At 40.5% G+C, this 22,103-nt stretch overlaps 1 protein-coding gene across 1 annotated transcript in view; it reads right to left on the bottom strand.

Annotated features, from left to right (window-relative positions):
* Positions 1 to 570: 570 nt before the first annotated feature.
* The window catches only part of Eif3h (eukaryotic translation initiation factor 3 subunit H), a 94,228-nt gene continuing 72,695 nt past the window's right edge, over positions 571 to 22,103 (bottom strand). The window contains exons 3-8 of the mRNA XM_076555780.1: positions 13,375 to 13,542; positions 11,797 to 11,896; positions 10,514 to 10,663; positions 3,347 to 3,467; positions 1,349 to 1,481; positions 571 to 830 (exon numbers count right to left, since the gene is read on the bottom strand). Of these exons, the coding sequence (XP_076411895.1) occupies positions 733 to 830; positions 1,349 to 1,481; positions 3,347 to 3,467; positions 10,514 to 10,663; positions 11,797 to 11,896; positions 13,375 to 13,542 (770 nt within the window). The 3' untranslated portion in view covers positions 571 to 732. The remainder of the gene's footprint in view (positions 831 to 1,348; positions 1,482 to 3,346; positions 3,468 to 10,513; positions 10,664 to 11,796; positions 11,897 to 13,374; positions 13,543 to 22,103) is intronic.

The following is a 22,103-nucleotide window of genomic DNA, read 5'->3' as shown; positions in this document are numbered from 1 at the left end:
AATTCACAGGTGGGTGTCACCGTGCTCTGTGTATAAAATTATTCAAATATGCTTTTTCCAATACACTACTATTCTAAGTTTTCTTCCTCCATGTTTAATACTCAGTGATAATATAAAACTTTGTGGTATAGGAGGATAAATATGAAGTCCTAACCAAATATACAAAAGATGAGTTTCATTTTAATAGAAAATAAGATCATCTCATAAATTACTTTTTAAAATTCCTTTTCTCATTATGGAAACAGATACCCACCACTTGAAGAAAAAGGAGGACACCTGTACAAGCACACAAAGTGCCTACAGACCTCCAGAGCAGAGGATAAAAAGTTGCCCAGGAAGGGCAGTGAAGTCTGTGTGTGTGTGTGTGTGTGTGTGTGTGTGTGTGTGTGTGTGTGTGTGTGTGTGTGTGAGATGAGATGGACAAACGGACAGCAGTGAAATGCCACAGGAGCATGCACTGAATGTGAGCTGAGTACCTGGAGTCTGAGCGTGTGAAGCCTCTGGTCAAGACTTCTTTCATCTTTTTCGGAAATAAAGACATCAACACAAAATAAAACCCAAAGGCCGGTGCACAATCAATCAAGGTTTTATTGCTGGCTAGAAAAACACTGCAGCAATGGCATTGGAGAATCCCTCTCCACTTGCAGGACAGAAACATTGTTCCAAGAGTCACTCTGGGGAAGTCTCAGCGGTCTTCTTCGACTCCACTTCTTTTCTGAAAACTTCCTTTTCTTAGTTATTGTATTCCTGAAGAGCCTGGGCCATAAAGAGTTTGCCTAAGTTCTGGGCAGTGAACTCCTTGATGTTCTGGCAGTAAGTGTTAATCTGGCCTGCATATTTGAGAAAGAGAAATCATAATTAATGTTCAACAAACTGCAAAATGACCTAGAATGTTGAAAACAGAACCACTTGTATTTTGTTTTAAACCAAGAATTCAATGAAGAAAGAACCTAATGATATTTTCCACAAGAGATAAAGAATGTCTTTTGCAATGAATATATCTTCCACTCTTAGTGGCCTAATCAAAAAACAGTACTTTCTAATAATCATCAGCCATAAGCCGCTATCTATTAGCTGTCCATCAACAGCTGACCATTCAGATCAGACCCACATTATGTTAAGACATCTGAGAAATAGCACAGGCTCTCCTCAGCAGCCAGGAGGATTAACACAAAGGGGCTACAAGTTCTTAGCCACAGAAACTGCAGGTGCTAGACACAAATTCAATTTTTTAACCATTTATAAGACACTAGCTTTTATGACTCACAATGCTGTTTGGGACTTTTTTATTACATACTGATCCCTGAAGAAGACAAGAAGCCACATGTGTCCCCATGGCCAGTGATACCTGCAATGAGCAGCGAATCCATCCTGGCAGGGGCCTGGTGGGGCTTGAAGAGTTTGGAGAGGTCCTCCTCAGGAAGAGGGGGCTCCCCTCGACTCTGGCGCTGCATATTCTCCTGTTGGCGACGCTGCTGATACTAAAATCAAAGAGAAAATGATTTGATTATTTTTCTTAATCAAGAAAACAAAGACCTCACGCACACAAACACACACACAGACACACAGACACAGACACACACAGACACACACACACACACACACACACACACCTGGCAGCTCTGAATTCCAAAGTTTCCATAAATGACAATACTTGGTAACTGACTTCTGTGAAGCTCAAGAGGGCAGCAATAAAGACATCTCATTTTTCATCAACTCAAGTTTCACTGTGTGCTCTAAGAGTCTTCTACTACTGCTTCAGGACAGGCTTGGCCACAGAGGGCCTCGGGTCATGATTCACCAGTGACGGGTTCACACTTTGGACAAAGGGGTAGGTGATCCATCTCAGCATTAACAATGAAGTATCACACTACTCCACTGACCCAAACTACTATCAACACTAAGAATACCGTCATGTAATTCCGATGACGTGACTACCGTTGCTTTTCTGGTTACTCCAGTGTTCTTACTGCTCACCTGTGCCTTAGCTTATACCAGCTCACAGAATACTTCCCAACATACAAACTTCTTGATGCCTGTCTGAAAAAGTGGCAGTGATACACTCAAAGACACTGACTAACAATAAATCATATGCCAATTACAATGAAAGAGTGCTCTTAGGCGGCTTGTCACAGTTAGCAAATTGTACGGTCAAGTAATGAGACACCGCCCTGGGCTAATATATGGTCTAAGCCCTTGGATCCCTTTGAAAACCAGTGCTAACAACGGTTCTAATGAAGCATAACTTGCTTTGCAAAGATCTCATCATACAAGATAAAGGATGCTGAGACAAATCTAAAAGGGATTCTGAACAGTGTCACTAAGCATAAACATCAATGTTAGATTTCAATACTCTAAAACAATAAAAAGTACACATACGACTGTTACTGAATTTGATACCCCATGTGAGTCCTTTCCCTACTGAAAAACACTCAAGAAAAAGAAACCAATCCAGGTTCCCATGCTGTCTCCCACAATTCATCAGACACTATCTGCTGCATGTTCAATTTAAAAGAACACTTTACAGATTTATATATGTTTTCTCCATTCAAATGCGGCAAAACCATGTATTTTAAATTCACTATATATGTGAACTGATGCTAAGGTTTTTTTTCTTAAATACAATACTCTTGGAACTACTTAGCTGTGCTTAGCATAGTTTGTTTAACAACACTTAGTATATAGTACATTTTAGCAGAGCGGTCATATTTAAATACCATTTTCACAGATAAACATTCTGAAGTCAACTTATCTATGAATCAAGGGCTAAGAACATTTTACAGTAATAAAAACAGTATTACAAGACACTATAAAACCCATGTGGCCATCAGGTAACACGAATAAAGAAAAGGTTAAATGCACAAAAGACTATGTATGTGCCTGAGAATATTTGGGTAATCCTAGGGTTTTATCTGTACTATACTATCTATTCCACAGCAGTTGGTCTATTATTTCCTATCAAAATTACTTGCTCTTAATCACAATTGCTCAGTTTTTAAATGAACTGAAGATTGCTAAGTATGCCGCAATGAGCCACTACCAAACCAATTACAGTTAGTGAAGAAATGAGCTGTGACACTGTGGCTCTCTTCTGCCTCTGATTTTCTCAATAATGTATCACCTATTTGCATAACCTTGGCATTACACTCTGAGCCAAATAGACCTGCTCTCCATAATCCAGGTATTTTTAAGTACAAGGTGTAAATAAATAAGACTATATAAAGACTATTCTTTCAAAATATGAGAGTCATTAGGTTAGCAGCCAACACTTTCCCAACCATTCTGAAGGAGACTCCTGAAGCATTTGCACCTAAAGATGGATGACTGCTGAATTCTCCATACCCACCTGATGTTTTTGCTGCTGCTGTTTACTGGTATTCCTCATATACGTGTTATATTTGATTATGTCCTGGCTCATTTCATCTACCCGGTCCATCAGCAACTGGAGATTCTTCCCCAAATGATTGCTGAAAAGCAAAATAAATTGGCATGTCATTCTTCAGGCTATTGCTTTGCATGTGCTCTGAACAGTTCTGAGATGTTAACTGAACCTGCCTTTTGTTAAAGGAATGAGCCCATACTTATGGAGAAGCAAGAGTAGCCAACAGTGAGAGCTTGTTACTAAGCTTCCTAGTCAAGCTCAAGCATAACCCCAGGAGTGTCTGCGCCAGCTCTGTTTCTTCCTGTCAAAGCACAGGGATGGGGGCCAGGAACTGTTCAGCATATCTAGTGAGACATCTATAATGGGCATTTGTAAAAAGCCAAGTTTAATTTAAATTCTCTACTCCTGAACTTTTTCCTTAAAACCTTAAGCCCCTAGGACTTTAAATGAGCAGTCACCCCCCCACCAAAAAAAAACCATGTAAACAATTACAGCCCCTCAAACTGCAGTTCTTATCTAGCAGGTTCTAAGGTAACACCAGCATTTACTCTGCATAGCAGATGAAGATATCTTTGTCTCTCGCCATTCCTAGAATTCTACTAGGTAGTGTTTTATACTCTCTTGTCTTTCCAGAAACTTCTAATGCAGTTCAGTTGCTAACATCTTCTTATAAAGGGATGATAACAATTGACAGAATGACCACAATATACACCACTGCTGCATGCAAGCATCTGCTGCTTCAAAGAGGCCCGGACGACTGATAGACACACATATCCCAACAGCAGCTGGCTGACAACCAGGACTCCCGTTCACTAACTTCAAACAGACAGACATTTGCTGAAGTTTATTACATGGCGGTCTCAGCCTTAGGAAACAGGGAGACAGAAATGAATCAGACATACACGATCTCCATCTTCACTGGACCTATAACTATGGAGAGCTGAGGAGACGCTTTAGATATATGTCAGAATGTCTCTGAGGAGATGACAGGTTGAAAACAGAGGATTAGGAGTTAGCTATGCCAAAAAACATTCCAGAGAAAAGATAAGTACAAGTGATGAAGGCCCGAGACAGGCAAGAAATAGGTATTTTAAAATCCATTTGATTTTAAAAACAAAAACCACCCAAGGAGCCCAGGGGCATCGAACCTCCCTTCTAACCCAGTCACGTGGTTTGTGTGAATCAATCTTCTCAGCTAAAATTTGAAAGCACCCTAGCCAACTAAAGACTAACCTGCTTCCTTTAAAACAGTTAGCATGATGAAATTATGTCTATTTTAAAAACACTGAAGCCAGGTGTGATGGTGGCACATGCCTTTAATCCCAGCACGTGGGAGGCAGAGGTAGGGGATCTCTGAGTCTGTAGAGATCTCTGTAGCCAACCAGGTCTACAGAGCGATTTCCATGACAGCCAGGGCTACACAGAGAAATCATGTCTTGAGAAAACCAAAACACGAACAGAACCACAAATAGAGATGTGCCATTCCAGGGAAAATGCCCTTAGCCTGAGCAGGCACAGCAGCAGAGAGCATGTAGCAAAGGGAGCAGAACTGCTGCCTTTACACATATGGTATTACAGAGGAGCAGGGCACTAGTGGCTCGGTTCCTGGTTGGAGCAGACAACTGGCTGAGGAAGAAACAGACTGGGAGCTTGGGACCAAATCAATGGAAATCTAAGTAAATTATGGATTCCATCTGTATGTAACCAGGAAATCAGAAGGTTTGGGTTCTTTTTTAAATGGTATTATAATAGAGTGAGGCGTGTGTGTGTGTGTGTGTGTGTGTGTGTGTGTGTGTATAAATCTACTTTTTAATCCCAGTCAAGCAGTTTCTAGACAACCTTGACTCAGTAACTCCACTTGCTTAAGCTCTTTCTATCTTCTCCCCTTCCTCTCTCCTCCCCTCCTCTTTTCTTTTTTTTCCCACAGGGTATCATGGAGCCCAAACTGGCCTCATACTTGCTGTCACTGAGGCTAACCTTGAACCAACCTCCTCCATCTTCCTGCCCCTATCTCCCTAGTGCTGGCATTTTAGGCATGTGCCACCATACCTAGCTTCAAGTGCTACTTTAATACTGATACTTAATTCACATTTACAGTATTCCATTGATATTTTTGAACCACTTTTTAACTTGAAAAGCATTTCTTTTCTGAGAATTTGGGTATTTGTTGTTGTTTTCTAATTTCTTAATAGTTTGATTTTAGTCCACCCAGACTCAAGTGTTTGGGCATATGGTGCAAGATGAGGAATGAGAGTGATTTTTCCCCTAGTAGCTAACCAAATGTCCAGACCCACTGATTAGTCACATTGCTTCCCAAATAACTTACAATTAATTTAACAATACTGCATCTCACACTCATTCTTTCAACAAGTACTGAGGCCATACTTTCACTGCCAGTCACTCCCTTAGACAGTAAGGATTCATCTGTAAGATATTACTGCACTTAACACACGGCACCAAGAAGAAAGTAAAGAGATAAGCACGTAAGCGTGGTTAAGTGCTGCAACAGATGTACAACAGATGCTTAGAAAAGATGGTTTGGTAGGATAAAGTGAGACCCTCCCAGATTATCTGACAACTGAATTTTGGGTTTTTGAAAAGGAGATGGTGGCAGGCAGGCAAGGAGAGTGGAACGCATACTACAGATACTGGGCAAAAGCAGTGTGGTGGGATACCAGTGTGAAAAAGAGGATGCATGTAAGGAACGGTGAATAGCTCCGTAGACCAGAATACACTCAGAACTGGGGACATGCGCATTATGGCAGTGCAGAGGCAGGCAGGAGTCACACTACAGACCTTTGCAGTCTTGGGCTCCAGTCTAAAGACAATGTGACCCAGCAAAGACTTGAAAGGAGCAATATGAGCAACCTGTCTGCATTGAGCAAGGTATCTGATATCTATTTTGAAAGAGGAAAGGGTCAAAAGTAGGATAAGAACAAATTGAAACAAATGAGAAAAAAAAGCAGAAAGTTTTAAGATCAAAATAAGTCAAGGAAAAACAATGAAGTTTTGGCTTAAAGTAGCAAAAGTTCATGGAATGAAGATGAACTCACCTCTCAATGTATGTGGGCGGAAAGACAGATCCAGACTACCACTGACATTGGGGAGAGGGATGAGCAAAAGAGTTGTCTGTGAGTAAAAAGTAACCCTTACTAAATTAATGGATCCTGAAGGAAGAGTCCCATGAATTAGCCAACAGTACTCAGTGCCAAGGGACGGCATCCAGGGACACATGACAAGCAAGGTTTTAAAACTCTGGTGAGAGCTCTGTCTTGGGGTTTTTCTTGCTGTGAAGAGACACCATGACCACAGCAACTCCTATAAAGAAAACATTTAACTAGGGTGGCTCGCTTAGTTTCAGAGGTTCAGTCCATTATCATCATGACGGGGAGCATGGCAGCCCCACGGGCAGATGTGCTGGAGCTGAGACTGCTACATCTTGCAGGCAACAGGAAGTCAACTGAGATACTGGGCGGTATCCTGATTTTGGAAACCTCAAAGCCCACCCCCACTGTGACACAGTTCCTCTAACAAGGCCATAGCTACTCCAACAAAGCCACGCCTCCTAATAGTGCCACTCCCTTTGAGCTTATGGGGGCCAACTACATTCAAACCACCACAAGCTCCAACAACACACAATGGATGGAACATTGTAGTGTGGGGATGTCAGGAAATGAGAAGATAGAGACAGTGACAGAAAACCCTATCAAGAACTTTAAACACAAAACAAGGAAGGGGTGGAAAGTTGGAGAATAACAGCATCAAGTCAAGGTTATTCTTTCTACAACTGGAAAAGCCTGGCAATGATTGTAAACTAGGAATGATATGAAATGAAAATCTAGGCTGGAGATGGACACTTAGAGTCCCTCAACTCAGTGAGGTCATAAAAGTTGGGGCAGGATAGAGTCGCCTGTGGGCCAAGCATTTGAACAGTGAAAGAACAGAACTATGTCAAGTATAAGAAATACCATTCACGTGGCTGGTTTTAAGCACAGAGGACAGGGAAGAACACACCCACTCCCACAGCAGGGAGATGACACAGAGAGCAGGAGAGGTACTGACACATGCAGAGAAGGAGGCCGGCTACACTTGTTTTAGCAATTTAATTTAGCAACGAAAATACAATAGGCCTTTCTGGGGCTGGAGAGGTACTCACTGGTTAAGAGTATGTGCTCTTCTTGAACAGGACTCAAGTTCAGTTCCCAGCACCAATGTAGGATGGCACATAACCACCTGTGTCTCAAGTTCCAGGGGCACCTGACAACTCTGGCACCCATGAGCACTTGAGCATGCGCTCTCTCTCTCTCTCTCTCTCTCTCTCTCTCTCTCTCTCTCTCTCTCTCTCTCTCTCTCTTCTCTCTCCTCTCTCTTTCTCTCTCTTACATGACAATGAAGAGGAAGAGGAAAAAGAAGAGGAAGAGGAGAAAGAAGAACCACCCTCACAAATTCCTAAATCTTCCTTTGCACTGTCTTTTGACTGTTAAATCATGCTAAGAAGTATAGTATATGCAATTACAGTCAAAAAAAGACTGATATAACTACAGATATGCAGACTTCAAAGATACTGTGACATGTATACTATAACAGTGGTCTTCAGAAACACAACCAGTTAGAAACACTCAAAAAGACACACAGTGTATAGGCAGTAGCAATTAACAATTCATACCGATTCCAGATACCATTCACAGAAAATCAGTCCCATCACCAGGAGCAATTTTCTGAGGCAATCTTTTCAGTATTGCTTTAGCCACTGTACAGAAACAGGGAGTTCCTGTGAGGAGCTTCTACAATACAGCTCTGTCTTTTATTGCCAAGGAAACAAAGAACTGAAAATAGACAGCTTAAACAGATGTGAACCAAGACAGTGTGAAGTCGGCTCTCACCACAGCATCAGTTCATGCTTATTATCCTTAATATAGGACGCTCACCCCCAGTTTACTGTCTAAAAGCTCAAGGCCTGTGCTCTACAAATATCAGAACTAACAAAGACTGATTTAGAATGCCCATCTAGTAAAATGTAAAGGACTAAGACTCCAAACAAAAGGAACTGTACATTTCAGGAATGTGTGAAAAAACAAACTAACTGTAAATAAAAGAATTGATACCCACATATGGGTCATGGAAGAGAAAATAAACCTAGTATCTAAAGAAGGAACTGTGTAACAAAAGCTTCTAATTAGGTTTCTTTAAAAAAAAAAAAAAGAAGAAGAGGCACATATCCAAGTATCACCATGTTATACTACTACTGTCAGAATATGAGGATGTACAAAATGCACATTCTGGTATTTTAAGGCAGAGTTATCACTTGGTTCTACATATCAGTTCACAGGACAGGCATCATTTCCCACCCCACCACCCACCCATCCCCCCACTCCACCCCAGAACACTAATTACCCTTTAAACAATTTCTCAGGGAAAGCAGGGCCCTCTCTTTCAAAGTTACAACAATACAGAGGAGAAACCCTAACAAAACAGTACTTGGAGACTGTTGGTGATGGAGCAAACAAGGATAATATCCTCGGCTACTACACCTGCTGCTGGAACAAACAGCAGTTACAGGCGGGCTGGGCTCACTGGTGACCTGTCAGCTGCACAGAGGCTGTGCTCTTTTGTATGCTCAATGTAGAAAGCCAGGGGAGAGGGGAAGAGGGGAGCTGTACAGCTGGATACTAATACATCAAACTGTAACCTCACGTGCTTTTAAAGAGGGTCCTTAGCGTGATTCTTTAAACACAGGTGTACCAAGTACCTCTGTAAAAACAATAGAAAAACCTGGTCTTCCCAGACATACCTAAGGACTGTTCTAAAAGTAGCTTTGCAAGTGAATAGTACACTCTTTGGTTCCTTGAAAGCTGGCTGTATCAGTTAGCATTCTGGTTACCATCAGTTTCCATCTTATTGCTCTTCAAGGCCTTTACAGTGGCCTTTGTGATGGATTGATGTGGTGGCGGATGTTACCTGAATTACAGTGCTATGCTTGCAGAACACAGAGAACTGGTGTCCAGTCCTTTGTTCCTCTCATAATTACAAAGCTTTTCATTTCTCTTACAAGTTCCTATTGAATGACAACCACAAATCTGATAAATAATTGAAGTTCTACTCCAGACTGACTGGTTAAGAAAGTACACCTGAGTCAGGTATGGCGGCATAAACCTATAAACCCAGCATCTAGAAGTCTGAGGCAGAATTCTTAGTACCTAAGCTACAGCCAGACACTTAAGTGCTGAGGGGAAACTTTCAGTCAACTATCTACTCTGTGTCTTCTTTTTACATTCTAAGTCTACGAGGCCTCCTTCTACCACAGAGGAAAATCTCTAGAGTCTAAAGGGCATTTCCAGAGAAGCTGTTTGAATTTACTAACACTTCTACTAAGAGGAGGCTGGGGACTCAAGCAGTCGCTCAACAACAGTCACTTGCCCAGCATGTGTGAGGTCCTGCACTCAATCCCCATGACTGAAAAATTTAAAAAACAAAACAAGCAAGACTTTGGGGCGCTAGGGAGGTAAACAGTAATTTCAGAAAGACAACAATTTGTTCCGGGACATCTCAATCAGTATTACAGCAAAATAAAAATGTTTTCCTGCCAATTCGATGGCTAAAACAGTTCCACTAGAAGACATTGCAAAGAGCAAAAGCCAGGGTCAGGCTCAGCAATGCTAATTTCGGTCACATACTCTACTAGCTGAACATTTATTACTTAGGAAGTCTCCATCTGAACAAGGGCAACCGCGGTAAGCTGAAGCACCTTCCTCTGCTCCTGAGCATCATTCAAGACTCGGAGAGCAATCTACGTCTCTTGGGATCTGGTACAGTAAACAGTGTCAAACTGAAATCAGCAACCCCTCCCTACCAGAGTCCAAATGACAATGTAAGAAGGCAGCCGGGGCTCCTACATCAGGGATCACCTATGGTTTTAACGGGGGTCTGAATGGGGCCACACAAAACTACACACTGCCACTCGTGTCTTAGTAACCTCCAAGTGTTTTAACCTTCCAAGTGTTTCCCTTGTTTCACAAGGAAAGTCTACGCAAAAGAACTGTTTGCAAAACTTTTTTTTTTTTTTTTTTTTTTTTTTTTTTTTTTTTTTAAAAAAAGCTGGATGGGGGACTCTCCTTAGGAAGGGTCACTTACCTGCTAGCAAGACTGAGCAATTCATGTTTATCTGCTACGGCTGACTTCTTCTCAAGCTCCCACATTAGGACATTGATCAGATGTGAATTTTTAATTACAATCGGCACTTCCTCAAACATGTGCTCAAAGGTGATGGTTGCCTTTTTCAATCTGTGAAGCATGTTAAAAATACTTGAGGCTGGTGGTCAGAACTGAACGCTAAATTAAGTATTTCTTACATTTTACCTAATTACAAGCACTCTCCACAGTCTTTAATTCATTAGTTGTTTTAAAAGCTTTGGGGTGGGAAGTGATTGCCAAACCTAGGTCCAGTGATTTGAGTAACTTTGAAAATGATTTGAATCTGAGCTACAAGCCCTAAATTAGGTACTCGGCAAAGAAACTACTCATCGGCTGTAATCAGGAATTCTTACATTTCAGTGACACTGATATGTCACTGTGAGTTGTGAGATAATCTACATTAAGGCGCTAGAAAAGGGCCATGCTCTCTAAGCTCAGAAAGGTTAGTGTCAAGAGAAGAGTCACAGGAGACTCCACCCCAAGTCAGAACACAGCAGACTTCTCCTAGGTCTTCTCCTAGAAGAACCCTTCTCCTAGGTCAGCTGCAACTCCACATTCACAACTGGTCCCGAGTCAGCTTGTCTTGGAAAGATCGACACATGCCATTTTTTTTTTAGGAGCCAATTGGAAAACTAGAGATGAACGGTTCAGCATGAGGTTTCATAAGATGTTAAAAAAAAAAAAAAAAAAAAAAAAACTTCACAGTAACAGAAGAATTCTAAATGTTTTTTAAATGTATATATTCTCATGCCACAAAGTCAAATCACAGAACAGGTAATGTGATGTTTACCGGTTATCCCTTAAATTTCCAATATGCCCTTTTTTTTCTCTGAATCCTTGAAATGTTTAGATCTATTCCACGTCCTCGTGAAAGAGGCCATGTGGTGCAGAAGCAGGCTACAGCTTGCACTCTGATGGTGACTAACCACTCTTCTCACCCCCTTTATTCTACCTCGTATAAAATGCTTCAAGTATGGTGGCTAATTAATTCCCACTAGCTGAATTCACCAGGTGATACCGCAGCTGAGACTTTCCACACAGATCAGTTCACACATGGAGAGGGAGAATCAAGTGGCACTTGCACCATGCAGGGAATTGTTCATCCACACGGCAATGGCGTTTGTTACCATAGCCGACCAAGGACTCAATACATATGGCAAACTGAACTCCTTGAAGAAATACACAGTCCTTTTCTGCACTCCTCATAGGCCTGGAACACTTACGCTTCAGGAGAAAAGTCCTTCTCTTTACAAACTTCCATCAGTTTAGGAGTCAGTCTGTATGCCTTCAGTGAGAGAGACCCTTGGGCAGTTTTTATGGGATCTCAAAAAAGAAAAAGAGAAAGATATTACTGAGAAGTTTGTCACTACTAGTGCTCATACAGTACTAGTTCTGGGCACACTGTTACTAATCACACAAGCTTTGAAATATGAAGACCAAAATAAATAATCAGGACATAATTTGAAGCTGATTAAAACCAGAATGGCTTCCTCCTTAAAACAAAAACTAAGAGTCAAAATCTAGGTAGGATATCTTCAAATCCATTCCTCAACTAAAACCAGTACACTTGTTGAAAATTAAATATATGCTATGTTCTATAGATCTTGCGTAAATAGTAGAAAAGTACTCATGAACAGTAAGCATAGAAAATCTCTGTGTACACTTCTATAGGCCTTCAGTCAATCAAGTGAAAACAAATAGCCCTGGGAACAAAGCGTATCACCCCAGTGAGTGCTGTTCACAGTTCTTTGTTAAAGCAGACTGTAAAAACAAAACCACCACGTCAAAGCACTATCCCAAAGTGTCGTTTCAGTTTTAGAGAAACGAATTCTGTCAAAACTGACTGCTTAAACACTCCACAAGGAAGGGAGCTTAGCACTTGCTGCATGATAACGGCTCTGGTGTGCCAACGCTTGCCTAAAACCTGTGTTAACATTCATGTTGTCTGAAATTCAACACAGTGAAACTTTTAGCAATAGGTGATAAAATGAAAACCAAAATAGATTGAAGCAAGTGGAAAATTCATCAAGGTCTGATGATGCAATGTTTCCAGCCAATATAAGTGCACTTTAACAACTTGTTCTCTCTGTAATCCAATTGCTAACACACTGAAACAATTTCAGGGCAGCTCCTAAGATTGATCGTATTCATTAGTATTTTTTCTGACAGATACTCAGGACGTTACATTTACTTCTCAGCTGGAAACTATATGCAAGTCTGCCAGATATGGCAAACTGTGAGTGTTTGGGAAGGGGGAGGCTATAAAGCTGTTAAATTGCCTACGGTTCTGATACAGCACAGAACATCTGGTCTGGAGAGCTTGAGGAAACACCATTAAATAGGCCAAAAAGAAAAAAATCTTTGTGCTAAGAAACAGTCCAGGTTTTGTACGCTGCTGTCAGAGGTAAAAAAAAAAAGAAAAAAGAGAAAAGGAAAACTTGGCACACTGTATTATGATTGGTCAGTCACGTACAGAACCAGACAGGCCAGCAATTGGGGTTTGTTAGACATCTGGTCTCATTCCACCAGCCCCTGCAAGGAGGGAGGGAGAAGAGGGAAAAAATGAAGCAGCTACTCCAGCATTCCAAAACGTACACATCAGGGCTCTGATAGCAAGAAAAATAAACAGAAAGAAGGAAACCCTGTCTAGACGTAGCTGCTGCGGAGGCTGCTGCAGAACGGGGCTGATATTTACTTGAGAAGGCCTGCCAAGGCTGCTCCAACAGGCAGAAAGACAGAAAGCAAAAATAGTAGTAATAATATTAAGGGAGGAAAAGAATAATAAAGAGCCTCCTACTAACCGTAAATGAGAACGACCGATTCTTCAATGGCGTGCTGGTAACTGAATTGAGAATCCAGAAGTGCACGGGTAACAAACGAGCCGTAATAAGTGGACTGATACCAACCCACATGGAGGTGATCGATGTTCACATGGCGAAGGCTGCGCATCATCTCCATCTGATACTGGACTACATGATGTAGCAGGGAGGAATTAGAAAAAGGAAAAAACAAACAAACAAAACAAGCATTTAATGACACTAACATTAAAAACAAGCCTTTTTTCATTCACACATAAAAAGAATAAAGTCCTTTTTTTATTGAACAAATCACATTTTATACAAAAGGCAGCATTAGAAACACAAAGTTAATGTCTTGTTCTAAACAAGGAATTATTCATTGTAGTCCATAATTCTCTTTTCTACAACTCTAAAATAATAGATGCATAAGAAAAGGTGTACAATTATTAGACTGTAATAGTTTCATCTGGATTAATGACGAGACTAGTTATTGTCTTTTTACATGTAGCTTTTGGAACTAAGAACTAAATCCATCAAGAAAACTAAGGGGAAACAATTACCACACCACTTGCAAATGAACCAGACACAGGCTATAGCTGCTTCAACATAAGAATTCATTTTGGCCTTCATCTAGTGCCCCCTACTGTATACACTTATCTTGAAAAAGGCATTTTCTTTTCTTCTCTTTGCATTCATTTATGTTAATGGATGATTTTTTTTATTAGACTGGCTGTATTTTAATAACCATGTATACAACAAAAAGGTCTGATGACTTTTCCTTTTGCTGAATTAATGACTAGAGTGTACACACACACACACACACACAAAGTCATTTAAAGTAGTATTACTAGAAAAAGAGATACAAATTCATAAAGTAATAAATGACGTTAAAAGGCAATATAGAGCTGAAGAAATGGCTCAAAGGTTAAGAGAACTGAGTTTAGTTCTCTTTAGTTCCTCAGCATCCACATCTGAGCAACTGCTTTTAACTCCACCTCTAGGAAGGACTAGATACCTCTTGGCTCTACAGGTGCATATACACATACATACAAACATACACACACATATAAATAAAAATAAACACTACAGCCTAACAATGCACACCAAATATAAAACAAAGGGGAAAGTTTTATAGTTAACACACTATCCAAGCTATTTCTATAATGAAGAATGAATGCATGGCTGCAGAGAGGAGCCATAACTGCTTAACCTTGAACCTGACTTTATTTTCAAAACTTCATCAAGTTTTACCAAAAACTGTATTACCACTATTCTTCTGGTCATAGCACTATGGTTTCAAAAGCAAACAAGACCCAGATCACAATGTTTTTCAACATCTGTTATTATATAATTATAAAAATTATAGATTTTATGTCAAGGAGTAGAAGATCATTTAAAACCCTTCACCTACTTAAAATCTGTCTACAGAAAAGACCCAAACAGAGTGCTCCTATCACTTTAGAAGTACCAAATTTCATTTCCCCAGTAAAATTGCAAGAGGTGGATACTGTACTGCTATAAAAATGCACACGAAAACAAACAACTCTCTACAAAGTGAGTTCATTCAATTCATTATCCTCTGGCTTATTACTTCTTTTGTCCTTTATTTTTTTAAAGGGTATGGTGGCAAGCTGAAAAAATGGCTCAGCAGTTTAGAGAACTTGTTACTCCTGCAGAGGACCTATATATAGTTCCCAGCACCCACATGGTGAATTACAATCACCATAACTCCAGTTCCATGGATCTGATGCCCTCTTCTGCCTGTGGGCACCAGGCACGCAGGTGGTACATATACATACATAAACTCAAAACATCCATCTATACTATGTATGTATATATGTATGTATGTATGTAAAGGGTGTGGCAAAGAGGGTGATACTAATATGTTATACAGTTTTATAAATTCTGTATCTTTTTGCAATTTTATAAATAACATGTGAAAACAAAGCCCTATAACCCATGTTACATTCTAAACTACAGTTAAAAACCCCACAACCAGGCTAGAGTGCCTTCCTAGAACATGGAAGGTCCTCAGTTCAATACCTACCTAATTAATCTAAAAAGTAAATTAGCAAAGCCACAACTCAATCAATAATCTTCTACCAAGTACTTTTGTCTTAGTACCATCTCCTTCTGTGATGTAAGAGACACCCCTCCCACTATCCCACTCCTTTTAGCAAACTTAACAGATTCTCCCTCAACAACCCAAATCATTCCTTTGGCCTCTAGGTATGATACTCTTAAGTTAATGTAAACTTATTTGATGAATGTTAAACAAATTTAACTTACATATAAACAATTTAATACTATCAGTAAAATGGGAGCTAAAATGAAATTTGCTAGATTGTTTTAAAATGAAGTGAAGAGGAGATGGAAGATTTATCAAATAATTGACAGAACAAATAACATTAAAAAATAAACAAACAAACAAAAAAACCACCAGTACTTGAAAAACCTGTCTCAGTGAGTGACTGAGCCTCAGCATAAGAGGGTTAGCATCTACCACACATTTGCTAGTGAGTAGCTGAGTCTTAGTGCCATCTACCAACTTGGAACAGTAGTTCCTTGTAGGGATCTTGCTGTTTCTGATCTTTAGTTTTTTTCATTTCTAAAGACATCTGAGAATTTATCCCAGTCAAAATGCTAGAGCTCCACATTGTTCATTGGATATGTTAATTATAAACAACGACTTGTCTATTAGCTAAAGCAAGCATGCATTATGACTTAAATCAAAATGCATTTTTTGGGGGGAGGGAACAGCAGTCCATAAGCCTGCTAAGACTCCCCTCAAATAGCTTGGATAAAATTGATTTTACAAAAGCATTTTCATAATACCTCAGAGTTTAAAAAAGATTCCAAGATCAGTAGCAAAACTCCAATGTCCAGCTCCCCCTCCCCCAATTCCCTACACAAAAGGACCTCCAATGAGACCAAGAAAGATGAAACCCTTCTCTACACTAGAAGAGTCAGAGAGACAGCCCCAAGGGAACAATGTTCCTCTTCTCCACCACAGAGAATGACTAAGATTCTGGAAGGTTACACAAACTCCTTCACAAATCACCTAACTACCTTAAATGAGGATAAAAAGGAAGAAGGGGCTAAGAGCAAAGACAAGTGAATGAAGAAAACTGCTTTTAGAAATTCCAAAGTGGGCCAGATACAGTGGTGCATGCCTGCAGTCCCAACACAGAAAAGCAGAGACAAGAGGATCGACTGCTATGTGTTGAAGGCCATCCCGATCTCCAGGCAAGCTGGAGACCTGCACAGAAATCCCGAAACTGTGAGAACAAACAAAACATCCCAGTGTACTGGAATTTCACATTATACAACAAAATCTGTGCCTGGCCCATTCTGTATAAAGTGTTAGTTCATTATCTATCCTGATTTTGCTCATGATTCAGTTTTAAGAATTCAGAATTCTTTTTTTAAAATTATTTATTTTTATTTTACATGTATTGGTGTTTTGCTTGCATGAATAGCTGCTGTGTGAGGGTATCCCCTAGAACTGGAGTTACAGTTTTAAGTCACCATGTGGGTGATGGGAATTGATCCCAGGTCCTCTGGAAGAGCAGTCAGGTACAAAGGGAGTCCCCATCTCAAAAACAAGTCACAAAGTAAACACATGCATTGCCATTTTAAAAGGTCTATGGCAGTGTAACAGAAAGACTAAAGTTTAGTCTCCAAACGTGAGGTTGCTCTACCGTGAAGCCGAGGTATGCTGATATATTGTGTACCTAATAAAATTTATCTGAAGATCAGAGGGACAAAGGAACAAGCCACCTCTTACCTCTAGGACTCAAGTCTGAAAGACCTCAGCAGACAGGCCTCTCTAGCCAAATGAGCTTCCTCAGCCAAAAAGGCTTCTAGTTCTTGTCTCTTCATGTCTTATACACCTTTCTCCACCCAGCCATTAAAGGTGTGTGTGCATTCCAAGTATTGGGATTAAAGGTGTGTGCCACCATTGCCTGACTCTGTTTCTCTCCTACACTGAGTCAATCTCATGTAGTCCAGAATGGCTTCGAACTCAAGAGATCCATACGAATCTCTGCCTCCTGAGTGCTAGGATTAAAGGTGTGTGGCACTACTGTCTGACCTCTATATTTAATCTAGTAGTTTTTTTTTCTGTTCTGTGATCTTCAGGCAAATTTTATTAGGGTACACAATTTATCACCACACCGAGGCAGAGGCCCAATCCAAAGCATGTGCTTGCTGTCTGAGAGAGGTCACTTGGATTCAACTTAGAAAATGATGTTTTTACCATGTGCAAGCTAAGGAACCATACAGAGCTCACAAACAGTCATGGGAACCCAGTATAACTACAGACATTTAAGGACTGTCCTTGTTCTCATGTTGACAGAGACATGTGGTCCTTATCTCCCCACTTAGTTTTTCTTCCCCCGACCCAAATTTTCAAAAAGCTTGTTGCTAAAACTAAGTAGAAGTAAACAGTAGACAGCACCACTAAATTCTCAAGACCAAAGCAACACTCCCAGCAGTCACCATCAGTCAACTCAGTTAAGATGACACAGTAGCTGGAAATCAATCACCAAGTGGTGATCTGACCATTGCAGTAAGTTTTACACTGTTAATAACAAGAATGGCCATTTGGGATTTTGCTTGCTAGGTTAACACCACTGCTTTAGTGGCTGTGTGTGCTAGGCCATCAGCAGTGGGCAGATCAAGTGAGCACAGATAAACAGAGGAGCCTCAGGGTATGTGGAGGAGGCCAAGTTAGAGCCCACGGCTCTGGGAAACATGACTGAATTCTACCTTACATCTAGCCATTCCTATGTAGAGAGTGGCTCACAGCAGAAGAAAGCCAGGTCCAAAGGAAAGAAAAGGAGAGGAAAGGGGGCCCTTAATAAACAGCCCTAACTCACCATTGCTGCACTAATGCAGACCAGTGAAACAATAAGCTGCCAACTCTCAAGGCTGGCCCAAGGCCAGGCACTTCCATCTTGGGTGAAAAATTTTCTACTTAATAGAAGCAGTAGAAGCAGTCATCCAATGGGATTCACTTCTGAATTAATGGCTCGGGGTTCCTGGGAATTTTCCAAGGAAAAATGGCAAGGGAAAATCCTTCGGAAGAGGGACTACTTTTAAATTGATGATAATGTTCAACAGAAGGGCTTAGAATTTCGTTACAAGAAGTCTGGGGAAGAACCTTTAAAATATTCCTAGCTTAAGAAACAAACACTCAGACTGGAGCATTGGCTCAGCAGCTAAGGGCACCTGCTGCCAAGCCTGATGGCACCTGAGTTCTATGCCTGGGTGAAAGGAGAGAACCAATGGCCTCCCTGAAGTGGTCCTCTGATCTTCATAGATGCACACTCATACACTCCTAGCTCTTCCACACAATAAATAAAATGTAATTAACTTTTTAAAAGTAAAGCAAGTACCTAACCAACTGAAAAGAAGCGGCAAGCAGTGAATATATGCTGTGTCAGATTACTAATATAAAGCCTACACACGGATACAAGGGAGGTGGTGTCATACTATGAGGCGGCTTACTGTTATATGGGTTGACGCTTCACAAATCCCTTCAACCTCTACCACTGTCTTAACTCTCCAGGCGTTCTTGAGCAACAGAGAACCTGCTGGCAACACTCATAGCTGCTTCAGGGCTGGCACCAATACGCTCATCTTCCCTTTTCTAGGCACACCTTTTCTGAAAGAGTCGATAGAACTCAAATGCCCAGGGCTACAAGTGCCCCAAGGCAGACTGCCCAGTAACTACTCTTAAAAACAACAACAACAACAACAACAAAAAAAAAAAAAAAAAAAAAAACACATTCCCAGTGCTTTCTTTTGTTTTTCAATCAGAGAACCCTGAAAATAAAGTGTCATCTTATACTGAACTGCTGTAACTGGAGTTACTCTGGCAGCCTACCACATGGCCTACAGTAGAGGACTGTCACTCTAGAATTATTAACCATCCCCCTTCGCCTTCAACTCCTCACTCTCATGTTAAGTGACATATCTTTTAGATCGTTTTTCAGAACTGTTTATTGTGTATATGTGTGCATGTAGAAGTCAAGGAGCTGGCTCTCTTCCTCCACCATTCAGGTCCTGGGGACTGAACTCAGGTCATCGAGCTTGGTGGGAAGCACCCCTACCCACTGAGACCCTTGTGAAACAGCTCCTCACTGCTGAACAGAAACAGGTGACGATGCTGAAATTACCTAAATATCATAAATAAAGCTGTAGCACAATTGAAATAAAAATTAGAGGTCTGTCCAACAGATTGGGAAGAAGTTGTACAGAGCTGTGATTAGTAGGCAACTCTTGAAGGCCAAAATAACCCGAATTTAAAGGCCTACTCTCTTAATGACAATATTATATAAAATAAACACAAGTTAAAGATGTATTTAAAAAAATACACAAGGAGAGCCTGGATGGGAAAGGGTAGGTACATCTAGACATGAGAAAAGAAACCAGCCCTTACTGATCATTGGCCCGCACATTCTCTAACTCCAAATAACTGTAAGGAGCTAATCACAATTGTGGAAATGCTGTTAGAACAGCCGTCTACCACACCTCGGAGTTCAACATGCCTTTAGACTCTGATTCTAAACCCTAGGCAGCCACTCATTCATAGAGCTTGCTGGGAATGGGGAGTAAATGACATCTGACTCCAAGTGCAACAGACAATACCAGAAGCTACAATGAGGAATCACCATGGTTTCTCGTGCTCAAGGTAACTTTCAACAGGGCATTACCCATAAGAAGTTAAGTGGTGAGACTGCTACCAAAGACTTTTAGGTGCCAAAGTAAATGTGCATCAGACTCCCAAGACACTACATTATTTTGAAGCTTGGGTCAAGATTGAGTTGTCATTAAACACTGGCGCAGCTCACGTAGGGAGACAGGTACAGCACTGGAGCACACACTTCACAGCACAGAATGAAACTCCATCGGAGGATGCAAGTGGCTTTAAAAGCAAACCCACCACACAACGGCCCTGAAACAAACTAATGATTTCAGCAAACACTGTCATCTTGTCAAAGTGCAAGGCATACAAGTCCCCTACCCGTTCAGGCACTGCGGCCCAGAGCGGACTCTGAAGAAACAATTACAAGCCTCTTCCCTGCAGCACTGAGGGATGCCAAGGAGCACTCACAGGCTGTGAGTGTTTAGCAAGACAAACTTCATTCTGTGCTTTTCCTTTTCATATTGAGACTTTCTGCCAAGCCGCACATACGTTCCAGGCAATGTTCAAAGCTAGTAGCAGATGTAGATTTAAGCAAACAGAATGTGCATTTGAAAAAAAAAGAATTAAATACAGCCTACTTTGGGTGGAGAGAATTATGGAATACACAGATTTCTCAAAAGTTCCATAGTCTCTTCACCCGTCTGTACCATGTATTCATCCCTTGTTTCAATTAACACATCTGTTATTAATGCCACTCCTGTGACAGCTTATGAATTTTGGTAATGATTCAATTTTTCACAATAAAGTGTTTAATATAAGTTCTTCTTTACCTAAAAACTGCTCTGTCCTCTTTAAAAGAAGTGACAAAATACTGTCTTTGTCCTGCGTGGCTAGATATATTCCTTAAACTGAGTATGAATTTTGTCCAAATAATTTCTTTTAAATGTCAGGCAGGGGACAAGGAAGGTAGGAGGGTGACTCTAGTTTATCTTTTAAAACTATTTGGGGCCTTTGACAATGTCTGAAAATTTTTTGAGGGGGATGTAGGTGTATTTAAGGAGTTGTCCATGAAACAGAAGTAAAAGAAAATCACATCTTCATCCATAACACACAATGTCTTTTTAATCAGACAAAATACAGTCAATAAATTGTATTTCTTTAAGGTTATGAAAACGTATTCACTAAGAAAATACTAAAACACTGCCAAGTTAATTGCATGTCACTTAACATTTGTGTACAAAGTTAATATACCTGCACAGGATCAGGAACACGGATTCTTCACTCCATGAAAAACTATTACAAAATGGTCTAGCATGGTATATGAAAACAGACCAAATGGGTGTGGACAAAAAATGTTTCGTAAGGCAGGTAGCATCTCTTTCATATATATAGCCATCTACAAGGTAATACCTTAGTGTGGTTATAAAACTAGGTGCTACAAAAATATTCTAAAGGAATGGAATGTTGAAAAAAATGTTGATGAAATACTTAAAAGGTAAGAATTATCAGAAAATTGTTTGTGTGTTCATGTTCTGCCCCAAATCTACAAAGGACCTGAAGTAGCTTATGCTAAATTCTATACAATAATCAGTAATATCAGGACAGGAAAAGTCTGAATTGGCAAAGAGAAGGCAGAAACTAGAAGTCAACAGAGGCAGTCAGACCATGGAGAACTCTGGGCTCTTGGTATTCCAGCTATCAAAACAAGAAGGGAAATATCATCATTTACATTGTCCAACAGGAGAGAAAAAAAAATATAACTCCAAGTAGACAAGAACCTAGCCCTAAATACACTTGAGGCTTCAATGAAAACTATCATACACAGTTTTAAGAAACGAACGTTTTGGGCTGGGCAGTGGTGGCACATGCCTTTAATCCCAGCACTCAGAAGGCAGAGGCAAGTGGATCTCTGTGAGTTTGAGGCCAGTCTGATCTACAGAGCAAGTTCCAGAACAGCCAGAGCTACAGAAAAACTCTGTCTTGAAAAAACACACAACAACAACAAAAGGAATGGACATTTACTCTGGCAGGGGAAAAAAAAAAAAACACACTTTGGATTTTTTTTAATGTGTAATGAGAG

The sequence above is a fragment of the Peromyscus maniculatus genome, chromosome 20, assembly GCF_049852395.1.
Source record: "Peromyscus maniculatus bairdii isolate BWxNUB_F1_BW_parent chromosome 20, HU_Pman_BW_mat_3.1, whole genome shotgun sequence".
Classification (NCBI taxonomy): domain Eukaryota; kingdom Metazoa; phylum Chordata; class Mammalia; order Rodentia; family Cricetidae; genus Peromyscus; species Peromyscus maniculatus.
Note: the sequence above shows the minus strand (reverse complement) of the source record. Positions and strands in the feature narration are given on the sequence as shown.